At 38.9% G+C, this 14,960-nt stretch overlaps 1 protein-coding gene and 2 non-coding genes across 4 annotated transcripts in view; all 3 read left to right on the top strand.

The window, feature by feature from the left end:
* The first annotated feature begins 75 nt into the window (after positions 1 to 75).
* The window catches only part of SF3B3 (splicing factor 3b subunit 3), a 49,999-nt gene continuing 35,114 nt past the window's right edge, over positions 76 to 14,960 (top strand). Inside the window, exons 1-8 of one of the 2 annotated variants that reach the window (XM_019455318.2) lie at positions 76 to 203; positions 4,264 to 4,397; positions 5,804 to 6,130; positions 6,893 to 7,065; positions 7,584 to 7,725; positions 10,195 to 10,307; positions 13,091 to 13,228; positions 14,687 to 14,790. In XM_019455318.2, the coding sequence (XP_019310863.1) occupies positions 4,328 to 4,397; positions 5,804 to 6,130; positions 6,893 to 7,065; positions 7,584 to 7,725; positions 10,195 to 10,307; positions 13,091 to 13,228; positions 14,687 to 14,790 (1,067 nt within the window). In that variant the 5' untranslated portion in view covers positions 76 to 203; positions 4,264 to 4,327. The remainder of the gene's footprint in view (positions 204 to 4,263; positions 4,398 to 5,803; positions 6,131 to 6,892; positions 7,066 to 7,583; positions 7,726 to 10,194; positions 10,308 to 13,090; positions 13,229 to 14,686; positions 14,791 to 14,960) is intronic. The other variant, XM_053906659.1, reaches the window with a different exon arrangement.
* LOC128778228 (small nucleolar RNA SNORD111) lies at positions 6,438 to 6,517 on the top strand. Its single transcript, XR_008423642.1, has one exon. It is a non-coding gene; the product is annotated as a small nucleolar RNA SNORD111 (small nucleolar RNA).
* LOC128778229 (small nucleolar RNA SNORD111) lies at positions 12,764 to 12,855 on the top strand. The gene has a single exon (XR_008423643.1). It is a non-coding gene; the product is annotated as a small nucleolar RNA SNORD111 (small nucleolar RNA).

The raw sequence follows: 14,960 nt of genomic DNA, 5'->3' as shown, positions 1-14,960 counted from the left end.
CAAAGAAAGACAGAAACATCAAAAAAAAATTACTTATACATTCTTCAGGCGCCTGTTGGGGACTGTTTTACGTCGCGGGCCCGCTTTAAGGTCCCTGCTTTAAGAGCTAATGGCGGAGCCTGGCGGGTTGAAGTTGGCGGTGGCCTAGGCCTTGAAGGAATTCAGCATCTGTCGGATATCCACGCCATCCTTCCTCAGGCAGGGTAAAGAAGCAGCCTTCCGACTTCCCCGGGCTTGGGGAGGCAGAGAACGGCTATGTAGGAAGGTTAGCTGAACGTTTGGCAGGGGTCTTTAAAGCAGCCTGGGCCCGTAAGGTCCCGGCAAAGGACGAGGAGGAGGTGGAGGGGAACGCTTGGGTACGAAAATGGCTTTCAGGAGTCGTTTCCCACTTCCTTCTACAAGGGGGGAACGAAGCCTGGGTCAAAATAAGATTTCTAGAATTCGCCCAGCTTTTTGCCCTTGGAGGAGGTGTGAGCTGGGGCAAGACGGACGTAAAGGACACGCTAACTGTAAGGTGGAACACCCAGCGTGTTAAAAGCGTAAATAACGGAAACAGTTTTTGGAGCCAAGACCCTATTTTGAATTTGTGTTTTGTTAATGGGGTAACTGTTTCCTCCACTGATTTTTCAGTTTTATCATGTGTAAAGTGTGACAATAATATTTATTTTGAAGACATTGCGAGTTTCAATGCGGTGATGTACCTTTGGCGCAAGAAAAAATGGGGGCAGCAATCACGGGCTCAAGCTTTTAGTAGTCACGGACAGGAGATAGAAGTGGGGAAAATCACAAAATTTACCACATTTTGGCTGTTAGTGGTTCCTGGTATATAGTTCTTGTAGTTTTAGAATGAGCTTCCTTCAAAATGCAACTTCTGCTACTGATGAAAGAATAATTGGGGAACCTGAATCCAACCAGGTTTGAGGGAAATGAACTTCACAGACTGTAGCGGATGTCATCAGTTATAAAGGAACTGGAAACTAAATTGAGTTCTTAAGGAGTTAGAATGTAGAGTTGGCTGGGGAACTTTTCAGGGCTTTTGGAAGGGGCCTGTACTCCCCCCCCCCCCCCCCCCTTTTTTAATAGCGTTTCTTTACATTTAGTACAGTCAGTCCTGCAACATGGATCTTGTTGACAACATGATAGGGTTTCATTATAAATTTTGTTGATAACTGCAGTTTATGCAGAAATGATGTTTGAAATTTTATAACCACAGAGGATGCAAGAGAATAAATTTACTTTTGTTTGAGAATCACATTCACTTTTTTTTCTTGTTTCTTTTTTTTAAATATGAAATTGACCACATTACTACTTTTCAATTGAGAACAATTATAATCTATTCTTTGCTTCTTTTCCCTCAGACTTTAAGCTGAGAACAACTTTCCCTGGAACTTTTACAGTGTATACGCCCTTCTGGGGATGTGGGTGTATGTCTGTGTCTGTTCGTTTTCGCTGTTTTGCTTCTTGTAGGTCATTTCTCCACTCTCTTTTTCCACTTTCCTTCTTCACTACCATCCTAGAAGAACATTAAAAATGTTCCTTAGTTTCAAGAAGAAAAATTTACATCTTTCAGGACCCATATCCAGAGTGGAGGATTTGATCCTTTCCTCTCAACCATTTCTGGGTTGGGCAAAAACCGTTTCTGTGACTATTATTTATGAGAACGTTTACTCATAATTTTCTTTTCTCATTTAACAAAATCAAATTTTTATGTTAATTACATAGTGATTACTTTGGATTTTTCAAGATCTCTTGCTTTTTGTCTGTAAATAATTGAAAAACTTTTCTAGCAATAACTGCATAGCTGTAGTTTTAGGTAATTTTATGGTAAAGAAAGGTACATCAGTTTGCTTTTGCACTCTTTAGTCCTGTTGAATGAAAAGAATCCTTTTTTGTGACTGTACACTCTTTTAGAGAGGTCTGAAGTAACAGGAATTGAGTGTTGTTTTAGTTTTTGATGGTGAATGGATTTAAATTTTAAATTTTAATCATCAAATATTGAGCTAGATAAGAGATGCAAATGGAGACTACACTTAAGTTACCATTTTTATCTAGCCAAGGTCTGGTTGTGGGGAAATAGGGACTCAGATTTCTGGGGGTATAGATCGGTAAACTTTCTTTGAAAGGTAATTTGGCAATATCTATCCACATTTCAAATGTATGAATCTCTCAGTACTGCAGTTTCACTTACAGGGATTAATCTTAATTAAAAATTAAGATAGATTAAAGATGAAAGATATATGCATACACGTATAAATGACCTATAGAGGAGGGATTTTCTTGGCAGCAATGTTCATAATAGCAAGAGATTGGGAACCTGAATGTTTATCAGTAGGGTATTGTCTAAATGATCCTTATATACCCATTCAGTGGAATACTCCACAGCTGGAAAATAAAAATGAGAGAGCCTTTTGTTTATTGCTATCTCCAAGGTAAAGTAATAAAAAGTAAGTTGCAGGATAATGTGAGTGTACAATATATAGTGCCCAACCATTAGTTAGAAAGAAGAGAAAATAATAGTATTATATTCTCACTTACAAATGTAGAAAATGTCTGGAAGGACATTATACATAAGTTAGTAAAACTGATTTTCCCAGGGAGGAGTACCGAACGGAGCTTTTTGCTGTGCTTTTTAAGAATTTTGAACCAAGTGCTTGTATAGCCTATGCAAAATAAATAAATGTAGAGGTGCTTAGTTTCTGTGACTGTAAAGGCAAATAGTGTTGTATTAATGGTACGGATTCCAGCGTTTTGTTAGTGGCTTGTTAGTCCCACTTGTTAGTGACCTCAGGCAGGTGATTTAGTTTCTTAACCTCAATTTCCTCAGCTATATAATTAGTGTAACAATGAGTCATTTATAGGTTTCTTGTGAGATTAGAGACAAAAGTTTATAGCATAGTGCCTGGAATGTAGAATGCACTCCGGTTATAAATATGTTTGTCACTAGGCCTTACTCTCTGGGTTCTACCTTCATCCATAAGTTCTTATATAGAAATTTTTTTTTTTATTTAGCGTTTTTTTTTTTTTTTTTTTTTAAATTTTTTTTTTAACATTTATTTATTTTTGAGACAGAGAGAGACAGAGCATGAACGGGGGAGGGGCAGAGAGAGAGGGAGACACAGAATCAGAAGCAGGCTCCAGGCTCTGAGCCATCAGCCCAGAGCCTGACGCGGGGCTCGAACTCACGGACCGCGAGATCGTGACCTGAGCCGAAGTCGGACGCTCAACCGACTGAGCCACCCAGGCGCCCCTATTTAGCGTTTTATTATTACTATTTTTTTATTTTTTTAATTAAAAAATTTTTTTAACATTTATTTTTGAGAGAGAGACACAGAGTGTGAATGGGAGAGGGTCAGAGAGAGGAGACACAGAATCCAGAGCAGGCTCCAGGCTCTGAGCTATCAGCACAGTGCCCAGTGTGGGGCTCGAACTCATGAACTGTGAGATCAGACCTGAGCTGGTCGGACGCTTAACCGACTGAGTCACCGGCTCCCCTATCATTTTTATTTTTGTTTTTATTTTATTTTTTAAATTTACATCTAAGTTACTTAGCATATAGCGCAACAATGATTTCAGGAGAAGATTCCTTAATGTCCCTTACCATTTAGCCCATCTCACCTCCCACAACCCCTCCAGCAACCCTCAGTTCTTCATATTTAAGAGTCTCTTAGGTTTTGTTCCCCTCCCTGTTTTTATATTATTTTTGTTGCCCTTCCCTTATGTTCATCTGTTTTGTCTCTTAAAGTCCTCATATGAGTGAAGTCATGGGATATTTGACTTTCTCTGAGTGACTAATTTCACTTAGCATAGTACCCTCCAGTTCCACCCATGTAGTTGCAAATGGCAGGATCTCATTCTTTTTGATTGCCGAGTAATACTCCATTGTGTGTGTGTGTGTGTGTGTGTGTGTATGTATGTATGTATGTGTATATATATATATATATATATATATATATATATATATATGCACCAGATCTTTATCCATTCACCGATCGGTGGACATTTGGGCTCTTTCCATACTTTGGCTATTGTTGATAGTGTGGCTATAGACACTGGGGTGTGTGTGCCCCTTAGAAACAGCTTACCTGTATCCCTTGGGTAAATGCCTAGTAGTGCAATTGCTGGGTCATAGGGTAGTTCTATTTTTAGTTTTTTGAGGAACCTCCATACTGTTTGCCAGAGTGGCTGCACCAGTTTGCATTCTGCAGAAATGTTTGTTAAAACAAGTTTTCAAGCTGATATTTTTCTACTTTTATGTTCTCTTAGCTTGTTTTACTTGGTATAACAGGCCTGATTGTGGAGTTGTGACTGTCTCAGTGTTGCTGCCACCATGTTTCTATACAACTTGACCTTGCAGCGAGCCACTGGCATCAGCTTTGCCATTCATGGCAACTTCTCTGGTAAGATTTCCAGTTATTATCTTTATGAATTTAACATTTTCAATATTAACTGGTTTCATGTTTTAAATTCCTTATTTATTTATTTTTCAAATGTTTATTTTTGATGGGGGGGGGAGTTTTGGGGGAGGGACAGAGAGAGTGGGAGACAGAGGATCCAAAGTAGGCTCTGCACTGAGAGTGGAGAGCCTGACACGGGGCTTGAACTCAGAAAACATGAGCTCATGACCTGAGCCGAAGTTGGACGCTTAACTGACTGAGCCATCCAGGTACCCCTCAAATTCCTTTATTAAATTCAAAATTTTTTCCTGAAATATATTATAGAAAAAAATTTTCTTAAATCCTTAGACAACATCATTTATATAATGTTGATAATCTCTAAAACAGTTTGAAGTACTTGATCTTATCCTATCCCCAAGGGACCTTTTGAAAGTAAGGTGGCCTGATAAGTGGTGTCCTTGAGCAAATGAGAATGGAGCAAACGGGATGGAAAGGAAGGCATTTAGGCATTAGATAGTGAAGACCTGTACCTGGGCAGCAGGGACAGATCTAAAGAGAAGGAGATGAGTTTCTAGCCTGGGTGGCAGAGAAAATTACAGTAATACTGATAACAGGTTAGTTGGGACCAGAGAGGAGGTTTGGGAAGAAGGAATTTATTTATTTTATATTTCGTTTATTTATTTATTTTAAGAGAGTGTGCTTGAGTTGCAGGGTGAGGACGGGCAGAGAGAGGGAGAGAGAAAATCTCAAGCAGCCTCTGTGCTATCAGAACCTGACACAAGGACAGTGAGATAACGACCTGAGCTGAAATCAAGAGTCGGATGCTTAACCCGCTAAGCTATCCAGACGCCCCAGGAATTTAGTTATTTTAAACATTCAGTTAAAAGTTGATGACAATACATCCCAATAGAATTATGTAGTAGGCAGGGCGAGATGGGTGCAAATTGGTGTTTGGAGATGTTGATTATGGTTATGAAAGCAAGGGAGCTTTCTAGGGGTGAGTTTAGAAATAAATGGTATATATTAGATGGCAGTTTTAAAAGTTCTTTGAGGTCTGGATGGACCAGTTGGTTGAGTGTCTGACTCTTGATTTTGGCTTGGGTCATGACCCCAGGGTCGTGTGATTAAGGCCCGCATTGGGCTATGTGACAAGCATGGAGCCTGCTCAGGATTCTCCCTCTGCCCCTGTCCTCAACTTGTATGAGCTCTCTTTGGAAAAAAAAATTTTTTTTCTTTGAAACTGCTTTTGTTAAATCATACCAATTCTAGAAATGAAATGGAATAAGAAAACTTAAAATACCAAGACCCCAACTTACTCAATTTTTTATTTGTCTTGAGTGGCATTTTGATCCATCCAGGTACTTTTTGGACTAGTTCTGATTGTGATCTTTATTGTTTTGGTGATCTAGGAACCAAACAACAGGAAATAGTTGTTTCCCGTGGGAAGATACTGGAGCTGCTTCGTCCCGACCCCAACACTGGCAAAGTACACACTCTACTAACTGTGGAAGTATTTGGTGTTATCCGGTCACTCATGGCCTTTAGGCTGACGGGTGGCACCAAAGACTACATTGTGGTTGGCAGTGACTCAGGTCGGATTGTTATCCTGGAATACCAGCCATCTAAGAATATGTTTGAGAAAATTCACCAAGAAACCTTTGGCAAGAGTGGATGCCGCCGCATTGTTCCTGGCCAGTTCTTAGCTGTGGATCCCAAGGGGCGAGCTGTTATGATTAGTGAGTGACTTGCTCTTTTGAGTGCATCTCTGATTCTTACAGATGCTCAGTTTAGGATAACAATGCTGTGCTCTTGGCAGTATGCCAATAAATTCCTTACCTGGGTAAAGTTTGGATCGTATTTCAGTTAATACCATGGTTTAAAGTTGCTTTTCCTTTTAAAAGAATGGGAGAAGTCTTAACATACCTTTTCTATTTCCTGTCTGGCTGGATTAGGTGTGTTTTCCATTTCTTTGTGTGTAGCCAAAAACCTATGATGAAACGAAATGATTTTACATTATTAGGCAGTGAATATGGTTGCTTTCATCAGCCTGAAGTGATGATTCACATTCATGTCTCTTCTCTGATAAATATCTTGAAGAAAATTATGTGTATCTGATCAGGCCTCCAGAGGGCAACCCCTCCTGACAAATTACAACACTTTAGATCTAACTCAGAGAATAAAGCCAGCAATTTTTATGAACTTTTAGTTTCCCAGTATCATTAAATCTCAGGCATGCTAAAAAGTTTTGAAGAGTTAGTGGATATTAAGGTCTGTATTAGTAAGGAGGGGGTATAAAATGCTGTTGTTCATTGTGGTAGCAAAATCTTATGCTAAATATACTTATGTTAGAGTTATGTTATATAATTTATATAGTTATGTTAGAGTTAGTGCTGGCTACTAATGATTTTAAAGGAATAATTGTGATGTGAGTCTGGCTGTTGTGTAAGCCCCTCTTCATTTTCTGGAAATTTTATTTGTTTTGTCTCCTTTATCTACAGGTGCCATTGAAAAACAGAAATTGGTATATATCTTGAACAGAGACGCTGCAGCCCGGCTTACCATTTCATCTCCCTTGGAAGCCCACAAAGCGAACACTTTAGTATATCATGTGGTTGGAGTAGATGTAGGATTTGAAAATCCAATGTTTGCTTGTCTGGAAATGGATTACGAGGTAATGGGGACTTTGAATCCTTCCTCTCCTTCTCTCCCTCCTTTCCTCCCTCCTTCCACCCTGCTTTGGGTTTCTTCACTCACCTCACTGCTTTCCTGATTGGTTTCTTCATTGTGCATGTTTTATAATTCTGCTAACATATTTTCTGTTTTCCAAATGTCTTACTAAGATTCTCTGAAATGTTTCATAGCTCACCTAACTATGTAATAATACCTTACTCTGATTTGAACAGTATCCCTGTAAAAATGGTATTTATTGGAAAGAGTTGTCTAAAAAAGGAAGTGAAACTCTATGTGGGATGTTTTTTGCAGGGAGGTAGTGAAAGGTGGGGCGTACCATTCTTTGCTTTGAATGGAAGGCAGTAGGGAGAACCCTTACACAGGAGACCCAGGTTCCTGTGTAAGCTCTGCCATTAACCTAGTAGTGTGAACGTTGGTAAACTGTTGTGGACCTCTGCTTCCCCATTTGTAGATGGAGGAATCCTGATGCCATGTTTGTGCTCATGTACTTCTCTATAGGAAGCAGACAATGATCCCACAGGGGAAGCAGCAGCTAATACCCAGCAGACGCTTACTTTCTATGAGTTAGACCTTGGTTTAAATCATGTGGTCCGAAAATACAGTGAACCTTTGGAGGAACATGGCAACTTTCTTATTACAGGTATTTTTGTCTCCGAGCTTCTCTGTACCTTTTTGCTTAGCACATTTTATGTACAAACTTAGGGGAATTTACTGAATGTAAGGGTTTGGAAACTGTAATTTGTAGTAAGTCTAAGTGCCTTGTCTCTGTTTTGGCGAGGTTAAAAGTTCAGAGTGGTTGACTCTTCTAATGGGGGTAAGGAAGAAAGGATGAGACAGCCCTCAGCCTGGAATATCGACTACTGTTAGGTGTGCTGATATTTTTGCTGTAGGTAGTCTTTTGCTCTCATTAAGAAAATTAAAACCTAATTCTTTGAAAAGACAAATGGACGAATCCAACAAGTTAAAATTGTATGTATGTCCATGAATTTGAAAACTTAGGTGAAACAGGAATATTTTTGAAAACAGTTACCAAATTGACCCAAGAAGAAATTAAGACACTTGAATAGACCATCCATTAAAGAAATTGGAGCAGTTGTCAAAGATCTTCCCCAAAAGATTTAAGGTCCAGAATTTTCAGGGACCTTAAATTTCTCCAGAGATTAGGAAAAAAAGAAACATTTGTATCACTCTATGAGCCTAAATATAACAAATACCAAAACTTGGGAAGGACAATAACAAAAAAAACTATATGCTAGTTATAAATGCCAAAACCTAAGATTGTAGTAAATTGAAGTATGTGTTTTAAATGCATCATAGCTAAGTAAGATTTTTGTAGGAGTTCAGAGATACTCTGTTAGAAAATCAGTATCAGGGGTGCCTGGCTGGCTCTGTCAGTGGAGCATTGAACTCTTGATCTCAAGAGTTGTAAGTTCCAGTCCCATGTTGGGTGTAGACATTACTTAAAAATAAAATCTTGGAAAAAAAAAAAAAATCAGTGTACCTTTAATTCATTATATTAAAAGACTAAAGGAAACGACTATTTTTGTGGTCAGCTAAGTTTCAGTAGGCTTGGGAAAGATCGTCATCCCACTCCTTTATGTTTTGAGTCATTTGCACCTGTATTGATGTCTAATGTGATATATGTCTGTTGTTGGGGGAGGATTTTGGAGAATAATACAACATAGCACTTGTCTTTGAGCATTAAATCTTAGAGACTATATGTTAAACAGAAGAACCTTGGAAAACAGATTATGCATCTCATTACGTGCTGTAACATTACCATGTTTTTTTGACAAGGGTTTGATTTGTTCAACAATGTTTTATTGAGTCTCTACGATCAATATGTGCATAGTCTGTCTACTGGGACCTGGGACTGCAGTGGTGAAAAATTAGATGTGTTGTCTCCTTTATTCAAAATCGAGTTTAGTGAATATGTGTAACTAACAAAAAAATTGCCTGAGTATTTGCCAAATGCCGAGACAGGGTTGAGGAGAGAGAGGTCTCTAAACCAAGGAAAGAAAAGGAGTGTGTTAGAGGAATCTTCCTAGAGAAGTGCCCTCTGTGCTGAGACCTGAGGATTAGTTAGGAGTTAGCTAGGTATGAGGAAGGAGTTTCTGATGTGGACAAGATGCACAAAGGCCCACGTGCAACAAAGAACATGGTTCATTCAAAAAACTGGAAGCTCATTGTGATTAGAGGTAGATAGTTAGTGGTGGGGAGGTACCTACTAAGGATTTTATTTTATTTTTGTTTATTTGCTTATTTTTTAATGTTTTATTTTTTTAAGGAAGAGAATGAGTGGGGGGAGGGACAGAGGATCCAAAGCAGGCTCTGTGCTGACAGGCTGACAGCAGCAAGCCCGATGAGGGGTTCAAACTCACGAACTGTGAGATCATGACCTGAGCCAAAGTTGGAAGTTCAACTGACTGAGCCAATCAGGTGCCCCTTATTTTATTTATTTTTGTGCTACTGAAGGATTTAAAGCCGGGGAATAATAACCTGTTAAAGGTGAGCATTTTGGAAAGATAACTTGCTGATGTTTTGGCTAATCAAATGGAGGATAAGACCGTAAGCTACATTAGGAAGCTGTTTCACTAACCCGAGAGATCGGCAGCATGAGCAGCATGAACACTGCTAAGGAGGTAGAATCAATAGAGCTGTGGTTGGGAGAAAATGGAAGGGTGATGCCCAGGTTTCTGGTTCTATTGGTCAATAGTGGTATTCTCTTGAGATGGAGAACCCAGGAGGTGGAACAGATTTGAGAAGGAATGCGAGTTTGTTTATGAATACGATGCATTTTTAAACTGTTGTGGAATATCCATGTAAGAGTATACAGTTGGATTATAGGTCTGAAGATGAGAACTGAGTTTTGGGCTCCAAGCAAAAAATTTTAGATGCATTATCTGATACCTGGACAGGCTGAGATTGTCGAAACTGTGCTCCATCCTTGTCTTAGGCTAGTATCAGGGAAAACAAACCATTGAATGTTTCTCAGTCTCAGCTACTTGTACCATCATCCAAGATGTGCTGAAGGAGAGAAGGAATTGAAAACGAAATTATAATTTGTGGTTATGTTAAATCATTCCTAAGTTCTGTTTTCTTCTGATAGTTCCCGGAGGGTCAGATGGTCCCAGTGGAGTGCTGATCTGCTCTGAAAACTATATCACCTATAAGAACTTTGGTGACCAACCAGATATCCGCTGTCCAATTCCCAGGAGACGGGTAAAAATTTTTGCCATAGGATAAGATATTTGTGTTTGTGAAATGAATTTATTTTTTATAATTATAGTATAATCTTTTAGTTTATGTGTTCATCAAGTTTTAGTTTCTCTGTAAATCCTTTTTTTCCCCCCCAGTGTCTGTTTTTGAGAGAGATGGAGAGGGACAGCGCTAGCAGGGTAGGGCAGAGAGGGAGGGAGACCCAGAATCTGAAGCAGACTTCAGGCTCTCAGCTGTCAGCACAGGGCCCGATACGGGGCTGGAATCCACAAACTGTGAAATCATAACTTGAGCCGAAGTTGGACGCTCAACTGACTGAGGCACCCAGGTGCCCCTGTAAATCTTATTTTTAATAAAGCTGGTAGAGTATTTTAGTAAAAGCAAAACAAATTCTTTGAGAAAAGGAATTAAAAACACAGTTTCTAGGGGTGCCTGGGTGGGTCAGTTGGTTGAACGTCTGCCTTTGGCTCGGGTCATGATTTCACAGTTTGTGAATTCAGGCCCCACATCAGGCTCTATGCTGTCAGTGCAGAGCCTGCTTTGGATCCTCTGTCCCCTTCTCTCTCTCCCCATCTCTTGCTCTCTGTCTCTCTTAAAAAATAAATAAACATTAAAAAAAATTAAAAACATAAAACAGTTTCTATTTCAGAACAATCTGGATGTTATCAGTTTGAAATTCTTGCAAATTTCTGGTTTGAAGACGCCAGACATATTTATTGGAGATAGATTGTTTTCCATTGCTTGTCTTTTTTCCTTGCGTTCCAACATAGGAAATTTCAAAGAATAGAACAGTGAATCTCTGCTTTTTATGTAGAGGAAAAAAATTCCCCAATTTAAAATTAAACTATATTTAGCTTTTCTTTCGTATGATACAGCTATTACATACTTTTTAAAACTAACAATTTAATAAGTTGCAGTCATCGTGACACTTTAAGAATCTCCTAAGATGTAGTTCCTAAAAACAAATTTTCCTACATAACCACACTACCAAGGTCATGCTCAAGAAATTTACTGTTTTGTGTAATACAGTTATCTTATGTAGAGTTCATATGCCTATTTCTCTCATTGTCCACAAAAGTTCCCTTATATCTACCTTTACTGTCTTTTAGGTTATTTTGCCTCACCTTTGTTTGCTTTTAATCTTTTATTATACTGACATTTTTTTAAGAGTCTAGGCTAATTTTCTTGAAGTTTGTCTCATCTTTTTCTGTATGGTTAGATCCTTGTTAATATTTTTGATAGAATTATTACATAGGCAGTGACATATTTCCCACTATATCACATTAGGGGCACATAATGTTAGTTTGACTCCTTGGTGATGTTAAATTGATCACTTTAAGGTAGTGTCCATCTGGGCTTCTTAATTGTGAAGGTACCTTTTCCTTTTTGTAGTTGGTGTGGAATCTGCTGGTGAATTTTGAGACTGTAAATATTCTTTTCTCCAGCATCTTTTCACACAATGCTTTTCCTCTCAGGTCAGTTACTACATTGGTGGTTGAAAATGGTGTTTTGTTAATTTTATTTATTTATTAAAATGTTTATTTTGAGAGAGAGAGTGAGCAGGGGAGGGGCAGAGAGAGAGAATCCCAAGCAGGCTTCATGCTCAGCACGGAGCCTGATGCAGGGCTCCCAAGACCCTGGGATCATGACCTGACTTGAAATCAAGAGTCTGATGCTCAACTGACTGAGCCACCCAGGCGCCCCAAGTGGAGTGGATTGTGGAGCCTGCTTGGGATTCTCTCTTTTCTCTCATTCACTCTCTCCCTCGTGACCTCTCCCCTGCTCGCTCTTTTGCTTTCTCTAAAAAAAGAAAAAGGAGTTGGACACTTAACCAACTGGGCCACCCAGGCATCCTGAAAATGGTGTTTTACTGATTTTAATCTCAGTAGTTTACTGTGGAAATTATTAATTATTAAGTATATGCACAAGTAAAGTGTAATGAACCTCTGTGTATCCAGCTTCAGCTAATTTTGTTTGATCTCTGCTTTCTCAAGCTCTTCTTTCACCCCTGGTTTTATATCTTTTTGATATATTTTTAAAATTAACATTATTTTTTAAATTTATATCCAAATTAGCGTATCACTTTTTGACATTAACTTATAGGACCTGGGATTAAGCCTTTTAGGTCTTAGTTGATCTGATATATGATACCTGAGTAGGAGTCCATAAATCTTAGAAAATCTGAGAAGAAATCTATCAAAATAAATTATTGGTAAGGGGTGGTGAGTAATTTGATTTGGTTGATCAGTCATTTGTTGAGCACTTAACTGCTAGGCACTGTACTTGGCTTTGGGACTGCAAAGAAGTATAAAACATGTTTTGCCCTTGAACAGCTGACTCAGTGAGGGAAATAGAAAATGTTGGAAACATGAAAAAAAAAATCTAAAATCATAGTCCAGGAGCTGCCTTAGGAAGTTGGTATAGAATAGTGCTGAGTGGACATGTAGGAGATTTCTTCATAGCCTAAAATGATGACTCTTTAAATTTCATGTCTTTTTTCTGACATTTTTCTCTGGAGAAAGTTCTTGATGTTGCTCATTTATTCAGGATGTAGAGTGAAATTGTGGCTGCTTTTTTGTACAGAGGCTTTGTCATATATTTATAGTAGATAAGAATTTTTAGCTCTTGTGCTTTACTTTTTGGCTGGCAGGCTGTTCTGGGTCAAAGCTTGTGTAGAGAGGTTCCAGGTACCTGTAGACGTTGAGTGGCCTGTATTATGGTAAGGTGCTAAATTCCCTATATAAGAAGTACTCATTTCTAAGTTGTTCTGTGTTTGACTTTGCTAGAATGACCTGGATGACCCTGAAAGAGGAATGATTTTTGTCTGCTCTGCCACCCATAAGACCAAATCGATGTTCTTCTTTTTGGCCCAAACTGAGCAGGGAGATATCTTCAAGATCACTTTGGAGACAGATGAAGATATGGTAAGCAGATCATGGAGAGAGAAGGAAAAAATGAAAAAATCCTTTTGCTGGGTTTAGTTTATTTAAAAAAAATTTTTTTAATGTTTATTTTTTATTTTTATTTTTTTAACATTTATTTTTGAGAGACAGAGCACACAAGTGGGGGAGGGGCAGAGAGACAAATAGACATGGAATCTGAAGCAAGCTCCAGGCTCTGAGCTGTTAGCACAGAGCCCAGTGTGGGGCTGGAACCCACAAACCGCGAGATCATGACCTGAGCTGAAGTTGGAGGCTTAACTGACTGAGCCACCACCCAAGCACCCCTTTTAATGTTTAATTTTTGAGACAGCATAAGAGCATGTGTGTGACAGTGTGAGTGGGGGAGGGCAGAGAGAGAGAGAGAGCGAGAGAGAGGGAGGGAGACACAGAATCTCAAACAGGCTCCAGGCCCTGAGCTGTCAGCACAGAGCCCAACACAGGACTCGAACCCCTGAACCGTGAGATCATGACCTGAGCCGAAGTTGGACGCTTAACCAATTGAACCATCTAGGTGCCCCTTGCTACACTAATTTTAATATATTTAAATAACCTTATTTCAAAAAGTGATATTTAAAGAAAAATTTTTTTAGGTTTATTTATTTTTATAGAGGGGAAGGGGTAGAGAGGGAGAGAGAGAATCCTAAGCAGCCTCTGCCAGCGCAGAGCCTGATGAAGGGCTTGAACCCACAAACTGACATTACCACCTGAGTCAAAATGAAGAGTCAGATACTTAACTGACTGAGCCAGGTAGGTGCCCCTGAAAAACTGATATTTCTGTGTACGTTTAAGGTTTACACAGTGTTTTTATGAACCATTTGTTCTTTAATACTACTTTGAGATAGGACAAATAATACTTTACAAGTTAATAAAATGGAAACAGAATGACTTAAAAAGTGGTTGTGTAAGGTATCAAAGCTTTTTAAATTTGGATTGGGTATATGAATGTAGGTTTTCTCCTCTAGTTAATAGATACCTGGTCTCGTAATCTCATATAAATAATATGAGATCAAGTAATGCCACTTCTAGTGAGTAATGAGAAAGCTCTCCCTGTCTCCGGAAAATTGGTAATACACATGAACTGTTACTGTTTTTATCCTATGGCAGAGTTCTGTGAACAGCTGTGCAGTTTTTTATATATGTTTAGCTCAGGAATTGGCATATTTTGTTGTGGAGGCCCAGTAGTAAACATCATCAGCTTATATGGGCCACGTAGTCTCTGTCTCAACAACTCAACCCTGCCATTGTGGCACAGAAGCATTCATAGGAAGTGTGTAAATAGGCATGGCTGGTCCTGGGCCTTAGTTTGCTAACCCCTGGTTTAGATACTAAGTATGATATTTTACTTGCTACTCTGCTTATGGTATCTTACAATACTGGGCTACCTTCTGTGGCCTAGCTTCACTTGCCTACACAGTAGAATCTCTTTTTTTTCCATTCCAGGTTACTGAGATTCGGCTCAAGTATTTTGATACTGTGCCTGTTGCTGCTGCCATGTGTGTGCTTAAAACAGGCTTCCTTTTTGTAGCATCAGAATTTGGAAATCAGTGAGTAATCTTTTTATTACCCTAGTTTATCCTGGTTACTATAAAAAGTTGGGAGGAGGGAAATGTGGCTTCAAGGGCACAGAGCTTTCTACAAAACTTTCTTCAAAAGTTTTGCCTTCCTTTTCCCCCTTTATGTTCTTTTTTAATTTTAATTTTTATTTATTATTATT

This window comes from Panthera pardus, unplaced genomic scaffold (assembly GCF_024362965.1).
Source record: "Panthera pardus isolate Hobbes unplaced genomic scaffold, ASM2436296v1 HiC_scaffold_19, whole genome shotgun sequence".
NCBI lineage: Eukaryota > Metazoa > Chordata > Mammalia > Carnivora > Felidae > Panthera > Panthera pardus.
This window is presented reverse-complemented; position numbering and strand designations above follow the sequence as displayed.